The 20,326-nt window shown below is 42.5% G+C and overlaps 1 protein-coding gene across 1 annotated transcript in view; it reads right to left on the minus strand.

Moving 5' to 3' along the window:
* Positions 1 to 20,326, minus strand: part of COL11A2 (collagen type XI alpha 2 chain) — a 141,362-nt gene that overhangs the window by 9,632 nt on the left and 111,404 nt on the right. The window contains exons 35-54 of the mRNA XM_083160208.1: positions 20,059 to 20,103; positions 19,430 to 19,483; positions 18,001 to 18,054; positions 17,805 to 17,858; positions 17,428 to 17,535; positions 17,173 to 17,262; positions 15,100 to 15,153; positions 14,650 to 14,757; positions 10,478 to 10,585; positions 9,868 to 9,921; positions 8,021 to 8,074; positions 6,972 to 7,079; positions 5,615 to 5,668; positions 5,473 to 5,526; positions 4,724 to 4,777; positions 4,485 to 4,538; positions 4,286 to 4,393; positions 3,701 to 3,754; positions 2,655 to 2,708; positions 806 to 859 (exon numbers count right to left, since the gene is read on the minus strand). Of these exons, the coding sequence (XP_083016334.1) occupies positions 806 to 859; positions 2,655 to 2,708; positions 3,701 to 3,754; positions 4,286 to 4,393; positions 4,485 to 4,538; positions 4,724 to 4,777; positions 5,473 to 5,526; positions 5,615 to 5,668; positions 6,972 to 7,079; positions 8,021 to 8,074; positions 9,868 to 9,921; positions 10,478 to 10,585; positions 14,650 to 14,757; positions 15,100 to 15,153; positions 17,173 to 17,262; positions 17,428 to 17,535; positions 17,805 to 17,858; positions 18,001 to 18,054; positions 19,430 to 19,483; positions 20,059 to 20,103 (1,377 nt within the window). The remainder of the gene's footprint in view (positions 1 to 805; positions 860 to 2,654; positions 2,709 to 3,700; positions 3,755 to 4,285; positions 4,394 to 4,484; positions 4,539 to 4,723; positions 4,778 to 5,472; positions 5,527 to 5,614; positions 5,669 to 6,971; positions 7,080 to 8,020; positions 8,075 to 9,867; positions 9,922 to 10,477; positions 10,586 to 14,649; positions 14,758 to 15,099; positions 15,154 to 17,172; positions 17,263 to 17,427; positions 17,536 to 17,804; positions 17,859 to 18,000; positions 18,055 to 19,429; positions 19,484 to 20,058; positions 20,104 to 20,326) is intronic.

A 20,326-nucleotide genomic window follows, 5' to 3' on the forward strand; every position in this document is an offset into this window, starting at 1 on the left:
ACATGGTGGAAAATCCATATGCCCGACCGATCAATATTTTTAGATCAACATAACACATACACTCAATTGTCTGAGCAATGCACCAATTTTGGGCGTATTACCCAGATAATTGTATTGTGTATGTCCAGATTAAGTATAAATTCTAACTGTTCCATGTTAGTTATAGCACCTTCTCTATGGCAATGGGGGGATTCAATTAGCTGCAATAAATTAATGTGGGCTATTCAATTAGCCCCAAAGCCAGGAGTCATCTGGGATCTGGGCAAGTGAAAACAAAATCCCAGATAAGTAGGGGGTTAATGTGTGCTGAAAAGGGGTTAATGCACAAATTTGTGAACTGTTCATCGATTCTGTATGTGAACGCCATTAAGTTATTGGGCCTATTGGGAAAAGTTGGAGGGGGCTAATTGAATTGCCACGGATGTTTAAGCCCAAGGCTAACTCCGGTTTTCACTTGCGGTATATACAGTGGGAGCCACTTCCATCTATGTCCATAATAGGATTAAGTGAGTAATTGGATTACTCTGCTAATCCCCTACTCTATTGTTCTATGTATTGTATTGCAGCTGAGAACAATAGAATAGCCATGGCTAGCCATGGTGAGCCATGGCCAAAGGACCAAAGATGAAACTGGCTCCTACTGTAACTGTGGGCAATTTAATCTTCTGTATGATTGTACTGATGAATCTCAGTGTAAGCGAAGCTGAAACATTCAGTACATGTTATGCTGTAATGTAGATAACATAGATACTGGGGAGAGTTTTTATAAAAACCGTTATTCATGAAATTGCATAAATGCACTTACTCGTTTTCCCAGTGGCCCTGGGGGACCGTTCTCACCAGTAGGACCAGGGGATCCCTAGTAGAGAAGAAAAAAAATGACCATGAGATGACAAGCCACAAACCAGAACAGTACATGGAGGAATAAATAATACAGGTGGCAGCACCAAACGAGAAATGGCTGCCTAGGGTGGAGGCGGGGTATAGGAGGAGGAGGAGCCTGGGCTGCGGGTGGCAAAAGGTTTAACACGTTGCCAGGCTACTCTAAACCTACACCCCAGCGTCGCTCTTTGTCTCCTGTGGAATGAAGAATAAATAATACAGGTGGCTCTGACTGGGTCATTAAAAATGGTGTATTAATGTGAAATGAAAAACGAGCCCGGTTTTGGATTCTAAAAAAAATATACAACATATGCAAAATAATGGTGATAAATTATAGTGATCATACAAATTATATTGTGATTTTGCAAAAACACTAATAAAATACATTGCTATTAGTAAATACAAGTATTGAGATCACGTTTTGCGTATTTAGGAAGTGTATGTTCATCTGGAGAGTGACCAATCTTTAGTCATAAGCCAGATAGTGTAACAATATTAGGAAGATAATGTAACAGTAGTCATGCAGACAAGTATAGGAATAATTGCGTCAGTCAATATAATTTCCTTGGAAATGAGGGGAAACTATGGAAATGTGAGTACTGCAGTGAGCGCGAGGCCAGTTTACATGCTCCATACTTGATGGCGGACAGAGGCGGTCATGTTGAGTTGGATGTAAAGTGCTTTTGTGGCTCCTTTAAGATGGATTTTAAAGGCAGATCGGGGGAAGGAGGGGAGAATCTAGGCACAACCAAATAGTCTGCATGTTGGCCCAATTGGGACTTATGAAGAAATAGGGATGGTCATCGCCCATCTGTTTCAAAATCATCTATAGTCTACTCTGTGCCCAATGTAGCATGTTCTTTAGCATCAGTGGGGAAGAACTAAATGTTTCCCACCATCTTTGATACAGAAACATCTGTTTTTATCTTCTCAAAGGTGTCGGAACAAGAAGACTAGCTCCACCCCCTGAAGCACCCTTGAAGCCCCACCCTCATCTTTGATTGGTCAGTAGCCCATTGAATGGTAAAGCCGGGGAGGCCATCATAGACTGTCATGCCATCGAGGTTAACCATTAATGCCTCAGTGATGCCACTGGTTTCTGCAAATTGCATAGTGGTTCAGCCGAAAAATGTGATGCCTTCTCAGTGTGAGGATGACACGACAGGTCAATTGTAATAATATGGCAGCATTCATGTGACCCAAAATGTGTTTTTAGGTTTCTACTTGAAAAGGAAATCAAAGTTATAGCTGCTCCTCCAACTAGGACACGGAGCGGAGCATTATAGCGTTCAACACCTTTCCCTGGTGGATGTTCTGTGCGGCCACTGTTGCCCAGACTCTGTGGCTGTGGACAGTAATTACACTTTATCAGAACAACCACCATAGATAGTACCACTATTGATTACAATGTTGGTGGGTAGGTCTTAGGTGTCAGGAAACCACTTCAGTGACAGTGTCTATTCTAGAATAGGTGCAGGAAGAGGGGAAGGTGGTTTTATTAGCAGCATAGCGGCACAGTGGTTAGCACTGCTGTCCCTGAGTGCATTGTGTTCAGTTCCACCAACAGTGTTTTGTGCATGGAGCTTATAACGGTGTTGGCTCCCATGGTCCATACGCAATAGGCCCTAATGCCTCCTCTGGTAGGGCCTGGTGTGACTGTACAACTCTGTGGAATATGTTAGTGACATATAAATGATAATTAGGGAGGGGAAGGCTGTTATATAGATTAGATGACACATACAGATGCCACTGTAGTACTCTGTGGCACTCACCGCCTCTCCTTGCTCTCCATCCTCTCCTCTCTCACCCTTTGCTCCATCTTGTCCCTGTGAGGATAAAGGTGGACATCAGTCACTATGCATTGATGTATTCATGTGCAACATGGCCTAATTACACCATAAATAAATCACCCAAATGTATATAAAGACAATTGCTTGTGGTGTACAGAATACGGACTTTCCTCCTGGTGTAATCCCAGAAGAAACTGATTGGCTACATAGTCATTAACAATTCTCATTGATCATCTCCCAATCATACCACACACACCCAGACTAGTAGAAGCTAATTGGTTGATGTGGGCAGCCTTTATCTCTCTCTCTCTCTTAAGTTTTTATACTTCTCCCCCAATGTCATAGACTGATACCTGCCCATTGCTAGACATTTATACAAACTAATCCACAACAATGTGAACTGAGATGATACCTAATAAATTGCGGGGGAGTAACCGACATACAGAGGGTCCGCAAACAAATACAATGTTTGGGGGACTGTGCAGGTGCTGAACGGGTCTTGGGATACCCCTCTCAGCCCCCATCAGCCGCAGCATGTCAAATATTTGGGTGGCAGAGCCTGCACCATTCTTCAAAACGGGAGGGGGGTGTCAACCCATGTTCTGAAGGCGTGATGGGTCCAGGGTCTGCGCCATTGGATACAGACTTTCTGGACCCGAGTGTCCGGATACTACGGTCAACCCACGTAAGCTCCAGTTTACACAGGCAGGCCGGTGCCTGAAACCACTGCGCATCACGACTGATGGTCACGGTGGTGATCCGAGGCTGCATTCTCAGGCGTAGGAGGCCTCTATTTCCTGCTAACAGGTGGAGTCTATCGCCTACATTTTGATGACACAGAAGTGCACCTCTGCTTCTTGCAGCTGTGCCACCCCATCCAAACATGAATCAGTCCTGATGTTAGGCTGTCCAATCAGGTAACTACAACATTCCCTGTCTACACCCAATCAGGTGTAATAATATACGGCGACAACGGTTAAACAAGGTCTCCCAGCTCTATAAGCCTTTCCCCGTGGTTCAGTACTTACTCTGGGTCCCATCTCTCCTGGGGGGCCGGGGTCTCCAGGGAAGCCAACTGGACCCTAAAAGATAAGGAGAATTAGGAGGTGATGCTGCACATTTTGGAGATATAATAAAAGGGAATTTGTTTAGGATCTGAAATGCAAAAATTTAACTTTGGTGATATATGTTCCCCGCTCATTTATTAGAAGTATGTCACTGATAGCTGCAGATATATGTACATTAATGTATGTGGGTTACAGCCGGTATATGAAGAAAGTACATGGGCTAATGCTAGGTACAGATATATTACATAAGACCAAGGGAAAGGGGAAAGCCAGACAGCTGGACTTGTGTATACGCTGTGTTACCTGTTACCCACCAGGCTCACGTGATTACTATACAGCATGTACCTGGTCTATTCCAGGGTCCATGTAATAAGGGTTTCTGAATAAAAAGGCCTTAATATCTAAATAAACCTAGGCAATCCTGGTTCTGCAAATAAGTTCTCCAATGTTTGTACCGTTTCCTATATTTTCCCTATTGGAATGTCGGAGTACGTTGGCTTTATATAGCTCCTGAGAATGGACAACCTATGCAGAACCTATACTTACTGGGTTTCCTTTAGGTCCATCATCACCAGTAGGTCCTTTTCCTCCCGGAGGTCCAGCATCTCCTGCTTGCCCAGACTCTCCCTTTTCTCCCCTGTCTCCACGTGGTCCCTAATGGGTAATATAATTGCAGTCTGTGAGGTGGTCTTCTGCATCTCTGTCCATATCACAGATTAGTCCGCCTGATTCCGGAGTAACTCACCTTAGGCCCAACTTCTCCTTGGACGCCGGGAACTCCTGACTCTCCGGGTTCTCCCTATAACAAGTAATAGGTACAAAGATAATAAATGGTTTTGCCATATATAAGATCTCTAAATATAAAAAAATCTCTGACGTCTCCAAACGTAATGTTTGTAGTATTTTTGGGTAGTACTCAATTACAACTAGAACAAACATATTTAATCTGCTTATTTTGTTATTATTTGTATTGATTAGTCTTACCTTCTCTCCTGGAGGTCCCAAGTTTCCTACTCCACCGGGAGGACCTTGTGGGCCCTGCAGAAAGTCATAAAAGCAGAATGAGATGGGAGGACACAGTCAGGGGTGGTGACAGGTAAGCGCAGTGACCTGCTATTGGATAAAGACTTTCTTACTGAGGACTCATTAATTGTAATGAATCATGTGACTTTAGAAGAGAACATTGGCTACCAACCATCTGCATATTTACCAACTACCAGTATAAATAAATCACAGGAGTGCACCAGTTAACAAGGTAAAGTGACCAGTAAGACCATGGTGCGTATGCTGCAAAACTGTACAGGGAAACCACCCAGCGGAGCCCACTTCCTGAGGGCTTATTCTAGGAATCAGGTTCCAGCCTGTGCACTATACACTATACATGTGTAACATTATACTGCACAAGGCTATAATGTATTTTCTATAGTGCATTGCTGTTATCAATGTGGAACATTATCCTGCATGCACCAGCTCTACCAGTATTTATAAAGGGGCCCGGACCATGCACTTTCTAATGGTTGGCAATACCTCTGTAGAGGCTGACCACACCCCCTATGGAGGTTGACCACACCCCTAAGTATGGGGCCCTATCACTGCAGTCCCCCAGTGGGCAAGTCATGCTCCAATCCGGTACTGACGGTCGGCATAGTAATTAGCGCTATTGTTCTGTATATATGGGTGAGATCGCTAAAGACATGATTGGGAAGGAAAGAATACAACCAACAATAACTCACGTCAGCTCCAGAAGGTCCGGCAGGACCACGTGGTCCAGGAGGTCCTGGTGGACCCTGCATAGAGAAAAAGGTAACTGTATGATAAGTATATACACCCGAAACCCATAAACACATAACATCGTGCATCTTCTCCCACACTCACCATAGGACCAACGTCACCCGTCTCTCCTTTCTCTCCAGATGGACCTGGTAATCCCTGCAACAGAGAAGTATAGGTAATGAATGCACCAACCACAGCTAATGCACTGTAGGGTCATCCTTATAACCATATCTGATGTGTAGGGATATAACACAGCTTAGCATACCTAAGTACAGCAGGGGTGGAGGTGTCCTCAGTAGCTGGGCTATATCATTATTGGGCTAAACTCCTGGCTGGCGCATTGAGGCCACACAAGAAAATTGCCCATGTGCCCTGTACATTGGCAGATAATGGCCTCGGACTACTTTATATGTCAGACAGAGTAATAATATGTCATGTGGGTACTTATTGACGCATCTGGGCTTATTTGGAGCTGTAGATGTAAAATATTTGAAGACCTTTTAATATGATATTAATGTATTTAATATCAAATATCTGCAACATTTAGTGAGAATTGATTTTTACAATGCCACAGACCATATACTAGAGGTGAGAAGACCCCGTAATACAATACACACGCTCCACTTTTAAAGTGACGTATAATAAATGAAAATGGTCAAAAAATGAATGGAAGCCATATGGCCAAATAAATCACAACATGGGTTGATTTCCACTATAACAGAGATCACACGTGTGGGGTCAACATGCTATAATGTGAAGGTGCATCGGGCTGGCCCGTACAGGGATCAATCAGTGCACCAATAGGAATGCTGGAAATGTCATAGCCACACCCACAAGAGGGTCCAACATGTCCTGATACAACATTGGCAGAAGGTACTGAGGCCTGCGCTTTTTAAGGGTGGTCCTGTCTCTATTGGAGAGTGAAAGGCCATAAAATCAGCCCATCTAGGCTTTAGGAAGAACAATATCTGGCCAATGGAAGAGAAAACCTACTATAGAGAGTCCTTGACATCCCTGCCCATTAGACATAAACAGTCTAAAATGAAACATACAAAATCAATTTTCAAATACATTTTGAGTGTTTAAATTACAAAAACAAAATATATACTTCTTTTATTGTTCTATCACAGGCCAAATACGTAGAAGACGGAAGATGGAAAAGTCTACATAATATATAACACAACCGCACACAATGAGCGACCAAAGAAAAATAATCAGAGGCAGGATCCCTCATTACGCTACTTCCCACCAACCAATCCCAAGCAGCCAACGTGGGGAAATTACTGTGACTGACTGATAATGAAGGGGAGTCCCGTAGATGTCTTGCTCTAATGATTATTTAGTAAGGCTGGGTATATTGTATGGAACACAAATGGCTGGAGAAATGGGCAAATCCTGAATCAGGCAAATAAACCATCTCTAGCCACTGCCTACACTGAGGTAGCCCCTCACATCTCACCTGTAGTCCGATGGGTCCTGGAGAACCTGGGAATCCTCGTGTACCTTCATCTCCCTTTGCCCCAAATATTCCTTGCTGACCACGTGCACCGGGCTCTCCATCGGCACCCTAAATGGAGGGAAATGGTGTTTAATAAAATAGAAACCTGTACCTATGACGTGTAAGCTAACGGACACCTAGGGACATAATATGGCTTTGTCAGTAAGTAAATCTGACGTGATATGTACAGGTGATTGCTGTTTGTGTTAATGAGGAACTAAAGACACTTTATTACATTAATATTTCATGATATTGGTCTATTCTACTGCTGATTAATATATGTAAAAAGTAATCAGTAATAACTGATGTGTTTATGGTAAGAAGGCCAGCATACTGTCTGTTCAATCCCTCGGAGAAATGAGCCATCCCCTTTTTTTTTTTAAAGGGTGGTGCTTCTCTATCTTCTATTTCTCATTATTTATGAGAACGCCAGAGGTGGAATTGCAATTATATGTATACTTATGTCTGAGGACTAAAAGTGACATACCATCTGGTCTTATATCAGAAAAGGCTGCTCCTCACCTCTATTCTGGGGATTCAAGTGTTTTGCGCAACGGTGGTCACTAGATGGCAACCGATGGAGCACGTCAATTATTGCGCGGACATTACTTTTATGCTGTTCCGACGTTTTGACAGGTCGGTAACTAGTTAATAATATAATGACGTAATGACATATTCTAACTTTTGATTGATGTGCACATGATAAAGAAATGTATTTACTGTATATAATGGGGGAAATTTACTAAAGGAAATTTGTAAAAAATAGTTGTATTGGTATCCAGAAATACACTTATTTTTGACATTTACTATCCCGAAAATACGGCAATTCATATTCGTATTGATGTGCTATCAATACGAATATGAATTGCCGTATTTTCGGGATAGTAAATGTCAAAAATAAGTGTATTTCTGGATACCAATACACCTATTTTTTACAAATTTCCTTTAGTAAATTTCCCCCAATATGTGTATAATTTTTTATGAAACCTTTAATCTTATATGTTACTCACCGCAGTACCGGGCTGTCCAACAGGGCCGACGGGACCGGGTGGACCAGGAGGACCCTAATGAAACAAGGATATATGGAAGTTATTAACTCATTGGAGAAAACAGAGATTATTGTTAATACATCTCTAGAACCCAATATGTAAGTAAATGATTCTAATGACCCATAAATCATGTTTATAATATACATTAATACAGTTTGTGACCAGAGTTAATGCTAATCTATTTCTTCATTAGAATGTGATTAGATGCGGAAGCACCGACCATTCTACCATCCCTGTAGAATTTTGCCACCTTCTATATATTTCTGTCTTACTAAAATAAGTTATTTCCTTAGGCAGCCTGTTTCCCCCTCCATAGGACTCCTCAGTGCAGGAGTTATCATAAGGAATTTTAGGTCTGTATTAGATGCATCACAGATACTGAATCCCTCATACAAAGAGAACCGATGGCTGATTAAGCACGGAGGAGACATAAACCCCTGAAGGGTTCTTTGATGCTATCACTTTAATTAACATGTTAGTACAGTGAGATCTGATGCGGTAGGGAATAGCCAATCAATGAACAGGGGAGGAGTTGGCAGGCTATGAGAGCACAGGGAGTCAGGTGATCTGCCTCTTTGTGAAGTTTTCCCCCTCCCTCCCATCCCTATTATCCTATTCTCGGTAAAGAACGGTCCTTGTTTATATGCAGTAGTATGTAGATCGATGTGTCATTAGCCCATGCTCCTGGATGGGTGATGGGTTGTGAACGGAGAATTGTTTACCAGCGGTGTATGAATCGTGTGTGGTGATGTTACCCCTTTCCCCTGACCGTTCTTTAGTGCCGCCACTATATATAGTCAGATCATAGTTGTCAATCAATAAATTTGACATTCAATTTTGAAACGCCAGCACTTGTGTCCGTGTCTTATTTTAAGTGTTAAGATTCAAGGTTTAAGTTGATAAAGGTTAAAGTTTTGTTATATGTATGCATAAGGAGACCCGATGGTGAGTTCATAAGAAGAGTTAGATGCAAATGTAATGCAAAAATAGAAGAAAACAAGTAAATCGTTCCTATTTAATATAATGTCATTTCTTTGTGGATAAAGATAAGAAACACTTTGTGCTGGGTGCAGTGGCGTAACTATTAAATTTGCATCCCCCTGCCCCCCAACCCCCGGTAGGGTTAACAAACAAACACCCCCACCCCCACCGCCTCATCAAAAACTGTCTGCATTACGATGGAAGCCATTTTCTGAGTGTCACTCTCTATTAGCAGCAGGAGCCAAGAGAGCTGGGACCCGCAGACAGAAGCCCGGCGGCAGGGACAGACGGCAGTGGGTACCAATAGCCCCACAGACCCCCGGCGCCCACACCTTTTCAGCACCTCCCCACCTCAGCGTTGGCTGCGGTGGCTATAGTTTCGCCACTGGCTTCACAGTACCCTAAGCAAAACTTCAACTTACTGCACTCCCCTCTCCCCCATATTGCCACCAATACCCACTTTCCAACCCCTTAAGGCATACTTGACAAACATTCTGGAATGGCAGGGAGGCTCCCAAAAAATTGGAATTAAAAAAACTGCATTAAGTACAACAAGGATCCTCATAGACATCCTTAATAGACTTGGTGGCGCCCCCCCCCACCCCCCCCCCCCCACCCCCGATCCTGGTGCCCTAGGCAGCTGCCTAAAGCTGCCTAATGGTAGAGCCGGCCCTGGCTGGGTGCATCCCACCTGCCCCCGCATTATTCCTACCCCACCCAGTCATGTGGCCTCATTGTTGGCATCAGTAACCAATAAGTACACTTAGATATAAGTACCAACAAATGTATACAACCTGCAATGGTAACGTAACAGCACGAGTACTCACATGTTCCCCTTTGTTGCCTTTTCCTCCTTTCTGTCCATGTTCCCCGACTTCACCCTGGGAAATGAGAATGTGTTACAGCACATACATAAGACGTAATGAACCATCTACACTCTCTGGACAAAGACAGTGACACAAAGAATAAATAACATAAAATGGTTGCCGTGTGTCATTAACCTTTTGCAGTCCAATTTTATTTATTTTTTTGCAAAAAATTCAAACAGTCTGGTTTAAATGTTTTTGAAATTAATTGTAATTATTTTTTTTATTATTCAAAAATTGTCTACATTGAATGTTGACTGATGTTAATGTTCTTATTTGAAAGTGGCTAACCACTGGATCTGCTACTAGCGCTAGGGCTGTTGAGCCTGACTAAACGTTGGGCTTGAAACGGTTAAGATATAAGCAATGATATCAGACGGCAGCCTATCAAATCACCAGGAACTACTGATCTCACTGAGGCACTTTGCACCTCATGCCTCAATGATGTTGGTAGGTCCTAGTGATCTATTAGATTATATATATATATATATATATATATATATATATTAGCTGCCACCAGTGAGATGTGCACTTGAGTGTCCCAACCAAACACAGGACACCGGTACTGTACCTTGTCTCCATCTTCTCCAGAGACGCCATTAGGACCAGCTGGTCCAGGAAGACCCACAGGCCCCTGCACTCCATCTCTACCTGCGGGGCCAATCGGACCTTTCTCTCCCTAGAATAAAACATGGAGAGGGTGTTACGCTACAGGAGAAACAAGATTAACAGGGTTTTCCGCCATGCACAGGACTGACGCAGTGACCTTCATGGTAAGCCTTATAGCAGTTGTGTCAGATGTCTCCTGGCCACGCAGTGCCAAAGCACAATTGTGCAAATACAAATAAAATATAAATACCCTTATATATAACTTTAGAAACATCCTATACAATGCAAAAGACACAGACTGATACATATAGTACAGGTCGAGTATCCCGTATCCGAATATCCGTTATCCGAATTATTCCGAAAACCAGACATTTCAGAAAGTGAAAAAAAATTTTTTTTTTTGCTAAAAACTCACTGTCCCATTTGTAACAGCATCACTGGGGACATGATATGTAACTGGCACTATATATGTGCAAGACAATGATTGCTTGGCATTCAAATTCAGTGCTGAGATAGTACACACATTTTGTTTCACGTTTTGAAACCTTGTTTTTTGAACAAATAAAATATATTTGTGTGTATTTTATGTGGTAATAAAATATATTTGTGTGTATATTATGTGTTTATACAGCATAAATGCAAGAAACTTCAAAATACATCATTGAAATATTTAAATATTCCGAAATACGGAATAATCCGTTATCCAAAATTCTCCTGGTCCCGAGCATTTTGGATAAGGGATACTCAACCTGTACAGGGGTCCTCAAACTATTTTGCTCTGGGACCCCATCAGACAATAAAAATAATTACGGGATTTCAGAAACATAACATGTGTAGTCATCAGAGAGCACCTGCATGGCAGCATTGTGGAGGCATAACATGATGGGAAGAGTGTAAAATAAACAATTCAACAGATTTTTGAATAGTTGCAACCCCATACTGAGAAGGTCGGGACCCACTTGGGGGTCAGGACCCACAGTTTGAGAACCGCTGATATAGTAGATGCTTCAAAACATTTCATTTATGGAATCGTACTAAAATAAAAAGGGCTGTATCCCCTGAGGGGAATCCAAGATATGAGGGTATACTGTATGTACTAACGGTCAAAGTTGGTCAATTTTAAGGCGCTGTTGACGATTTTAATCAATGTTGGGCTTCCATGGCTAGACCACACATTTGATAACTTTTTAAAATTATTATACTAATTAATCTGTCATTAAATGTGTGTGTTTAGCCCAGGAAGCCCAACATCTATTACCATCAATTTTAAATGTATCAACATTGGAGAAACTTAAAAAATAATAATAATTATTATTATTATTAATAAAAATGATAATAATAATCCAAAAAATGACCAATATTAACCAAAATCAACCTTTTGTAAGTATACCCCATAGCCTCTCCCTCCTCCTTTTTCACATATCCTCTTTCTCTACATTCTTTCTCTCTAGTAAATGTGTCCCTTACCCCTCCCCACAATCCACTGTCATTAGTCTCTCTCTGACCCTTACCTATAGTTATCTCATTTCAGTGTCTCCCTTACCCTTCCCTACAGTGCTCTCTTTCATTAGTGTCTCTCCATTATTCCACCATGTAATCCTCTCTCTCTCTAGTGGCTCTCTCAGTTCTTTGTAACACTCTCTCATTAGTACCTCCCACTTATGCCTCCCAGCAATTCTCTCTATAGTGTATCTGCTTTACCCCTCTCTGAAATCCTCTATCATTAGTATCTCTCCTGTACTCCTCCCCTGCAATCCTCTGTCGTTACTGTATTCCTTAATCCATCCTGTAATACTCTGTCATTAGTGTCTCTCCCTTGCCCCTCCCTGTAATGCTCTGTCATTAATGTCTCCACCAGGGCCGGTGCTAGGGTGTCCGGCGCCCTCCTGCAAACCATACATTTTGCGCCCTTTCACATTGCCGTTGCAGCCCGATTGTGAGAGTGTATGCAACATGCGATCCTATGGAGGATCTCGGGTGCATGTACATGTATGCATACAGCATCTCAGTGCTGTGTCCACAAAATGTTGTAGGCACTAAAGATGCCCATACACGCTAAGAGAATCGCATATGTTATGGGCTAGATCGCATCGCATGGCATGCAAGAGGGGAGGAGATAGAGGTGGCGGAGTGTTGAGGACTGGCAGTGGCACTGGCACAGCACACTGAGAAGAGGGAAGGAAGGGGAGGCGGCGCTGCTGCCTGTTCATCATTTGATTGACAGCTGACAGGCGCAGGTAGCAATGGGTAGGGGGCGGATCCAGACATGACATGTCATCCAGGCATTCACAGACAGAGCTACATGCCTCAGCACCAGTGTCTGTGAGGAAGAGGGGACAGGTCACAGGAGGAGGACAGTGTGTGCGCGGTGCAGGGAGCTGCTCAGCCTCTCCATACTGCCGCCAGCTGTCAGACAGGCGCTGCGGGCGGTGTGCAGGAGTGCAGGAGGCAGTGACAGTGAGGGATGAGGCATCTTTAGCAGAGCAGGGAGGGAGACAGCGCCTTTTCAGCATGGCGCCTCCCTGCTTTGCAGGAGCTGCTGAGTGGGTAGCGCCGGCCCTGGTCTCCCCCCTACTCCTCCTACAATGCTGTAATTAATGCCTCTCCCTTACCCCATCCTGCACTGATCTGTCATTAGTGTCTCTCCCTTACCCCTCCCTGCAATGCTGTCATTAATGTCTCTCCCTTACTCCTCCTACAATGCTGTCATTAATGCCTCTCCCTTACCCCATCCTGCACTGATCTGTCATTAGTGTCTCTCCCTTACCCCTCCCTGTAATGCTGTCATTAGTGTCTCTCCCTTACCCCTCCCTGCAATGCTCTGTCATTAGTTTATGTCTCTTACCACTTTCTGCAATGCTCTGTCATTAGTGTATCTTCCTTACCCCTCCCTACAATGCTGTCATTACTATCCCTCCCTTACCTCTTCCTGCACTGCTCTGTTATTATTGTCTCTCCCTTACCCCATCCTGCAATGCTCTGTCATTAGTTTATCTCCCTTTCTCCTTCCAGCAATGCTCTGTCATTAGTTTATCTCCCTAACCTCTCCCTGCAATGTCCTGTCATTAGTGTATCTCCCTTACCCCTAACTGCAATGCTCTGTCATTAGTGTATCTCCCTTATCCCTCCCTGCAATGCTTTGTCATTAGTGTCTCTCCCGTACCATTACCTGTAATGTTCTGTCAAAAGTGTCTCTCTCTTATCCCTCCCTGCAATGCCCTGTCATTACTTTATCTCCCTTACCCTCCCTGCAATGCTGTCATTAGTGTCTCTCCTGTACCCTTACCTGTAATGCACTGTCATAAGTGTCTCCCCCTTACCCCTCCCTGCAATGCTCTGTTAATATTCTCTCTCCCCCTTAAACCTCCCTGCAATGCTCTGTTAATATTCTCTCTCCCCCTTAAACCTCCCTGCAATGCTCTGTCATTAGTGTCTCTCCCTTACCCCTCACTGCAATGCTGTTATTAGTGTCTATCCCATACCCTTAACTGTAATGCTCTCTGTCATTAGTGGCTCTCCCTTATCCCTCCCTGCAATGCTTTGTCATTAGTTTCCCCCCCCCCCCCTTAATTCTCCCAGAAATTCTCTGTCATTAGTCTCTCTATCCCTTACTCCTCCCTGCAATGCTCTGTCATTAGTGTCTCTCCCTTACCCCTCACTGCAATGCTGTTATTAGTGTCTCTCCCCAACTCTTCCCTGTAAATGCACTCTTTCTGTCATTAGCAGCTCGCTCTTACCCTTAACTGTAATGTTCTCTTTCTGTCATTAGTGTCTCTCCCTTACCTGTAATTCTCTCTTTCTTTAGTGTTCCTGTCTAACCATGTTCTACACACATATCACCATCTCATCCATTAGTGACCCGGTTACATCTCACTATTATAACTCCCATATGTTCCACTTCCTTATTTCTCACCCTACAGTTGACATATGTCTCACCCTACAGATTACTTATTTTTTCCCCATTATATGAGCCACCGGCTGCTCCTTTTCTGCCTTATACTATGACTGTATGACCCGATTTGTTTTACATTATGTCCCATAAAGTCTATATGGGCATTATTATATGGACAGATATCATTTATCACACTCATATACAGCTATTTGGACTGCATGCCCACCCAGATTTATACATACTGGCACACCCTTTTCTCCGGATGAGCCTGCTGGACCCTGGGGTCCTGGTCTCCCAGGAGGCCCGATGGGTCCACCTTGGCCTGGTCCTCCTCGTTCTCCTGGAGATCCCTGTAGGATACAAGCAGTGGTAAGTTAGCTCAAAGCGCAGGAATACAAACAGTTTATACCTCACAGAGGGCAATAGGCACAGAACATTCAGAATATCAGATCAGTGCTGTATCATCTCATACAATCCAAGTCAGAAGTATAGGCTGTATTCATTCCAGAACAGCTGGACCACAGTGAGGGACCCACTCATACTATACATAATAATGGGCCAAAGACAGGGTATTCCCCTTACAGTAGGCACCGGCATAATACATCTACATGGCTGGTCAGAATTATGGCCCTGGTAGAATTTGCAGCATACTGTTTGCAGAAAATGAAAGGAAATAACATGTACAAACTTACCGCTGGGCCAGGGGGACCAGCTGGACCCTCATTACCCTTCAGACCTGGACCACCCTAGGTAGAAAAGAGAAATACTGAATGAGTTTACATAATGGACCAGAATGCCGGACATACAAGAGGACACAAGGTGAAGGAAATATAATGTGAATAAAATTAAGTGCAGGCTCCTGTTCCTGATGTACTTACGCCCCTGCATCCTACCAGTCATCCAGAAGATGTATGTGTCTACCAGTCATCCAGACGATGTATGTTTCTACCAGTCATCCAGACGATGTATGTTTCTACCAGTCATCCAGGCGATGTAGGTTTCTACCAGTCATCCAGATGATGTATGTGTGTACCAGTCATCCAGACGATGTATGTATTGTATGTGTCTACCAGTCATTCACATAATATATATGTGTCTACCATTCATCCAGGTGAAGTATGTGTCTACTAGTCATCTATATGATATATGTGTCCTCGAGTCATCCCAGATGATGGATATGTCTACCAGTCATCCAGATGATGTATGTGTCTGCCAGTCATTCCCATGATGTATGTTTCTACTTGTCATCCAGATGATGTATGTGTCTGGTCATCTAGGTGATGTATGTATCTACCAGTCATCCAGATATTATATGTGTCTACCAGTAATCCACATGATATAGGTGTCTACCAGTCATCCACATGATGTATGTATACACTAGTCATTCAGAGGGTGCATGTGCCTTCCAGTCATCCTGATGATTTAGAGTATGTGTCTACTAGTTGTCCAGATGATGTATGTGTCGGCCAGTCATTCACATGATGTATGTTTATACTTGAAATCCAGATGATTTAGGTGTCTCCCAGTCACCCAGGTGATGTAACTTAGTTATCCAGGTGATGTCTGTGTCTGCTAATCTCTCAGATGATCTACAATATGTCTCTGATGACCACTGTGATAATGTGTCTGATGGTCCTCAAACCCATATGTGCAAAGTCTATTCTTCCACATTATTTATACCAGTCATCAAGATTACGTATGTGTCTACTGGTCATTCGGATGATGTATGTGTCTACTGGTCATTCGGATTATGTATATGTGTCTACCTGTCATCCAGATGATGTATGTGTCTACCTGTCATCCAGATGATGTATGTGTCTACCTGTGATCCAGATGATGTTTGTGTCTACTAGTCATCCAGATGATGTATGTGTCTACTAGTCATTCGGATTATGTATATGTGTCTACCTGTCATCCAGATGATGTATGTGTCTACCTGTCATCCAGATGATGTATGTGTCTACCTGTGATCCAGATGATGTTTGTGTCTACCAGTCATCCAGATGATGTATGTGTCTACCAGTCATTCGGATGATGTATGTGTCTACCAGTCATCCAGATGATGTATGCGTCTACCAGTCATCCAGACGATGGATATGTCTACCAGTCATCCAGATGATGTATGTGTCTACCAGTCATCCAGATGATGTATGTGTCTACCAGTCATCCAGACGATGTATGTGACTACCAGTCATTCGGAGGATGTATGCGTCTACGAGTCATCCAGATGATGTATGTGACTACCAGTCATTCGGAGGATGTATGTGTCTACCAGTCATCCAGATGATGTATGTGTCTACCAGTCATCCAGATGATGTATGTGTCTACCAGTCATCCAGATGATGTATGTGTCTACCACTCATCTATATGATGTATGTATGTATGTATGTATGTACCAGTCATCCAGATGATGTATGTGTCTACTAGTCATCCAGATAATGGTTAATGATTTTGCAGGTGATGTCGGTGTCTGCTAGTATGTCAGATGATCTACAGTACATGTCTGGTGACTACTTTGATGATGTGTCTGATGGTCCTCAAACATATGTGCAAAAGTCTATCCATCCAGATTATGTATACCAGTCATCCAGCTTGTATAGGTTTCTATGAGTAATCTATATGATGTATGTGTCTGCCAGTCATCCAGATGATGTATGCTTCTACTAGTCATCCTGATGATGTATGGGTCTCAGAGCCGTCCAGATGATGTATATCAAAACAGTTGATTTATTGTGTCACGGCCAGTGCAGTGGTAATTTACTCACTGGTGTACCGGGCAGGCCTCTTTCACCAGGGAATCCTCTTAAGCCGGCTGGGCCATCTTTCCCAGGAACGCCAACAGTCCCGGGATCTCCCTATGGAATAACAGAGCAATGATTGGAAACAGGAATATTGGAAAATGGGCAAGTGAGGAGGGTAAGGGAACAGGTGTACAGGAGATAGATACGAGGAAAGATAATATACATCCAGTAGATACATTCATTAATGGGGCTGGAAGCAGAGACACATAATTGGCTCACCTTGGTGCCTTCTTTTCCAGATGCGCCAGACAAGCCCTGCTCTCCCGGTGGTCCTGGGGGGCCAGGGTGACCTCTCTCTCCCATAGGACCAGACTCCCCTTGGGCACCCTATGTAGAGAAAACATGTGTCCTATATTATATACTATGATTGTAAGACATTAGAAACAGCTGCAGTTAAGGATGTCATTGTTTTAATGTATATCAAATTCTCAGCCATTATACATGGCGACCTTAGGAATTACACAATAAATATTTTATTTTAATATATTTTATTGGCAATTTAAGTGCTTTACTATACAAAAAAAGCAGGATGTAAACCAATTAACATTGAAAATGCAAATGATTAAGCACTATGTATATTTAAGTATGTACATTACCTGTGGTCCAACAACACCTGGTGGCCCTGTAGTTCCCACTTTGCCTTGGAAACCCTACAAAGAAGAGGAGAGACTGGGTAATACTACTGTACTTACAGTGCTCGCTATATAATGAGATACTGCGCAGAACTTGTTCTGTAGTATAGTACTGCTAATGGTTATTGTAACCATCTCTGAAATACCCTTCTGGACTCACCACTTCTCCTCTCTGTCCGGGATGTCCTGGGATTCCATCTTTACCAGGGGGGCCCTACGGAAGGATGAGAGAATGACAACAATTATCGTTATATAGCAGCATAGTCTGGACAGGTCTTCTATAACCGAAACAAAATTTCAGTATGACCGTCCTTCATTACCAAAATCACTTGTGATGGTGTCGGGGCTGACTGGCCATTATGTGAACTGTAGTTCCACATAAAATAGTAGACTGAGACAAGCAGCCAATTACTGGGTTGATGTGATTGACCACGATTTGATGGATGGGAACTAAAGTACTATTTAAGTATTTAATTGTGATTGTTACTTGTTGAGTATAGTTATTTATAGTGATTAGTGGTTGTATAATGAGATAAGATGGGTTACTAAGATACGTAAAGCAGCAATCCAATGAAAGCATCAGGTGTTTATTTTCAAACACCGACTACTGCGAAAGCTATTACAATCAGTTTGGACATTTTTCTTTTCCTTGGTCTGTTTCTTCAGATTGCTTTTAAATGATTATTGTAGTGTTATGTAACTGCCATGGCAACAACAGTCAAACGGCACATGAGCTTGTGAGCAGAGAGCCTTTGTAATGCCACTGGGAGCTCTAATTTAATTGCAGCCCATCCCTCCTCTGTGATCACATAAAATGTACACAGTCTTCTATTACCGAAACCAAATTTCAGTATGACCGTCCTTTATTACCTCATCAAGAGTTTTTGAAAAGGAGATATTGATTTGTGGAAGGATAGGTAATTAAAAAATACTATCAGGTTCATGAGTATAAAGTATTTAACTTGCTATTTCAAAATGAAAACTTTCCCTGTGGGATTCCTGCTTTAAAATATGTTGCAGCACATTTGACGTAGTGGTTAGCATTACTGTCGCGCAGAACCAAGGTGTGTGGCCCTAACTGTGTGGCATTTTTATGTTCTTCTCATGCTTGAGCACAGGTGGATTGGAGGTTTAAGATAATTTGTCTTTGTAATATTAACCTTATTGAAACTCAATTTTTAGTTATCCCTTGTTACCTTCTTTTATTATTTTTTCATTCTACTTTATACATTTTAATTTCTGTCTTTTCAACATTTTCTCATTAATTTTATTAGAACCTGATGAATCAGTCAGTAAAAAATGAAACGTGTTATGCGTAAGACAATAGAATTACATGCATGAATTATTTTAGACTATAAATTAAGATTTTATTGACCAATATAAAGCTGGTAAATATTTTATTATAAATCCAGGCGTATATAATCACTGGTCCAGTTGCACCCGACAGTAACATTTAGGACCTTATTCTGGTTGACACGCACCGATGCGAAGTTTGCAGCGCTGTGTGTCTTTTTAATCCACCCGCCATTTGCATTAGCGATTTAAAGCCTAACCACTTCTCAAACATAAGACCATGTGAGTGTACTTACAGGGGGTCCCTTGGGTCCTGGGAAGCCATTGGTGCCTTGTGGTCCTGGAAGACCCTACAAAAAAAAGAAGAATTGAAGGAATGTGATAAGAATACAGGAAAGATGTCTGAAAAGCCATAGATGAAGTCAGGTTGAGTCTCCCATATCCAAAATTCCGATATCCAATATATTCAGAAATTCAAAATGTTTCAGCGTGATTGAGATAGTTACACTTTTGCTTTCTGATAGTGAACACAAACTATGTTTCATGCACAAATTATTAAAATGATCTTCCTGCTGGTGTATAAGATGTATATGATACATAAATACATTTCGGGTATAGACCTGGATCCCATGACTTAGTTATCACATTACTGTGAGCAGATATTCCAAACTACGGGAAAAAAACTCGATATGCAAAATACGTCTGATCCCGCATTTGGGAGACTCAAACTGTATGCAATTATACAAGGTGAGGGAGGGCAGAGGAGGAATGAGGAATTGGGAATGACTGGAATTGGTAGCATTCAATGTGCATTTCAAATAAAAAAAAAGATGTAGAGACATTCAGAGAATAGTAACATGGAGAATGGATCAGACAGTTCTGATAGAGGATCATGATAGAGGATGGTGCATTGTGCTGGACTTACTCTCTCTCCCAGCGGCCCTGATGGACCATCTCCGCCTGAAGTACCCTGAGGACAGAAACAAACAATGAGTGGACGTGTTCTTATCCCGTGTACTTATCCCATGTACTGTATGTTGGATGTACATCTCAGTGGTACATAACACACATATTACATACACTGACAATAATCACCCCCAGACTCGCGCACAGATAATACTGTCTGATTGCTGACATTAGAATTGGAGATCTGCCCCTTAGAACATTAGCTGAGGTCCATGCCATAGGCCTGT

Source organism: Crinia signifera, chromosome 9 (assembly GCF_055691185.1).
Source record: "Crinia signifera chromosome 9, ASM5569118v1, whole genome shotgun sequence".
NCBI lineage: Eukaryota > Metazoa > Chordata > Amphibia > Anura > Myobatrachidae > Crinia > Crinia signifera.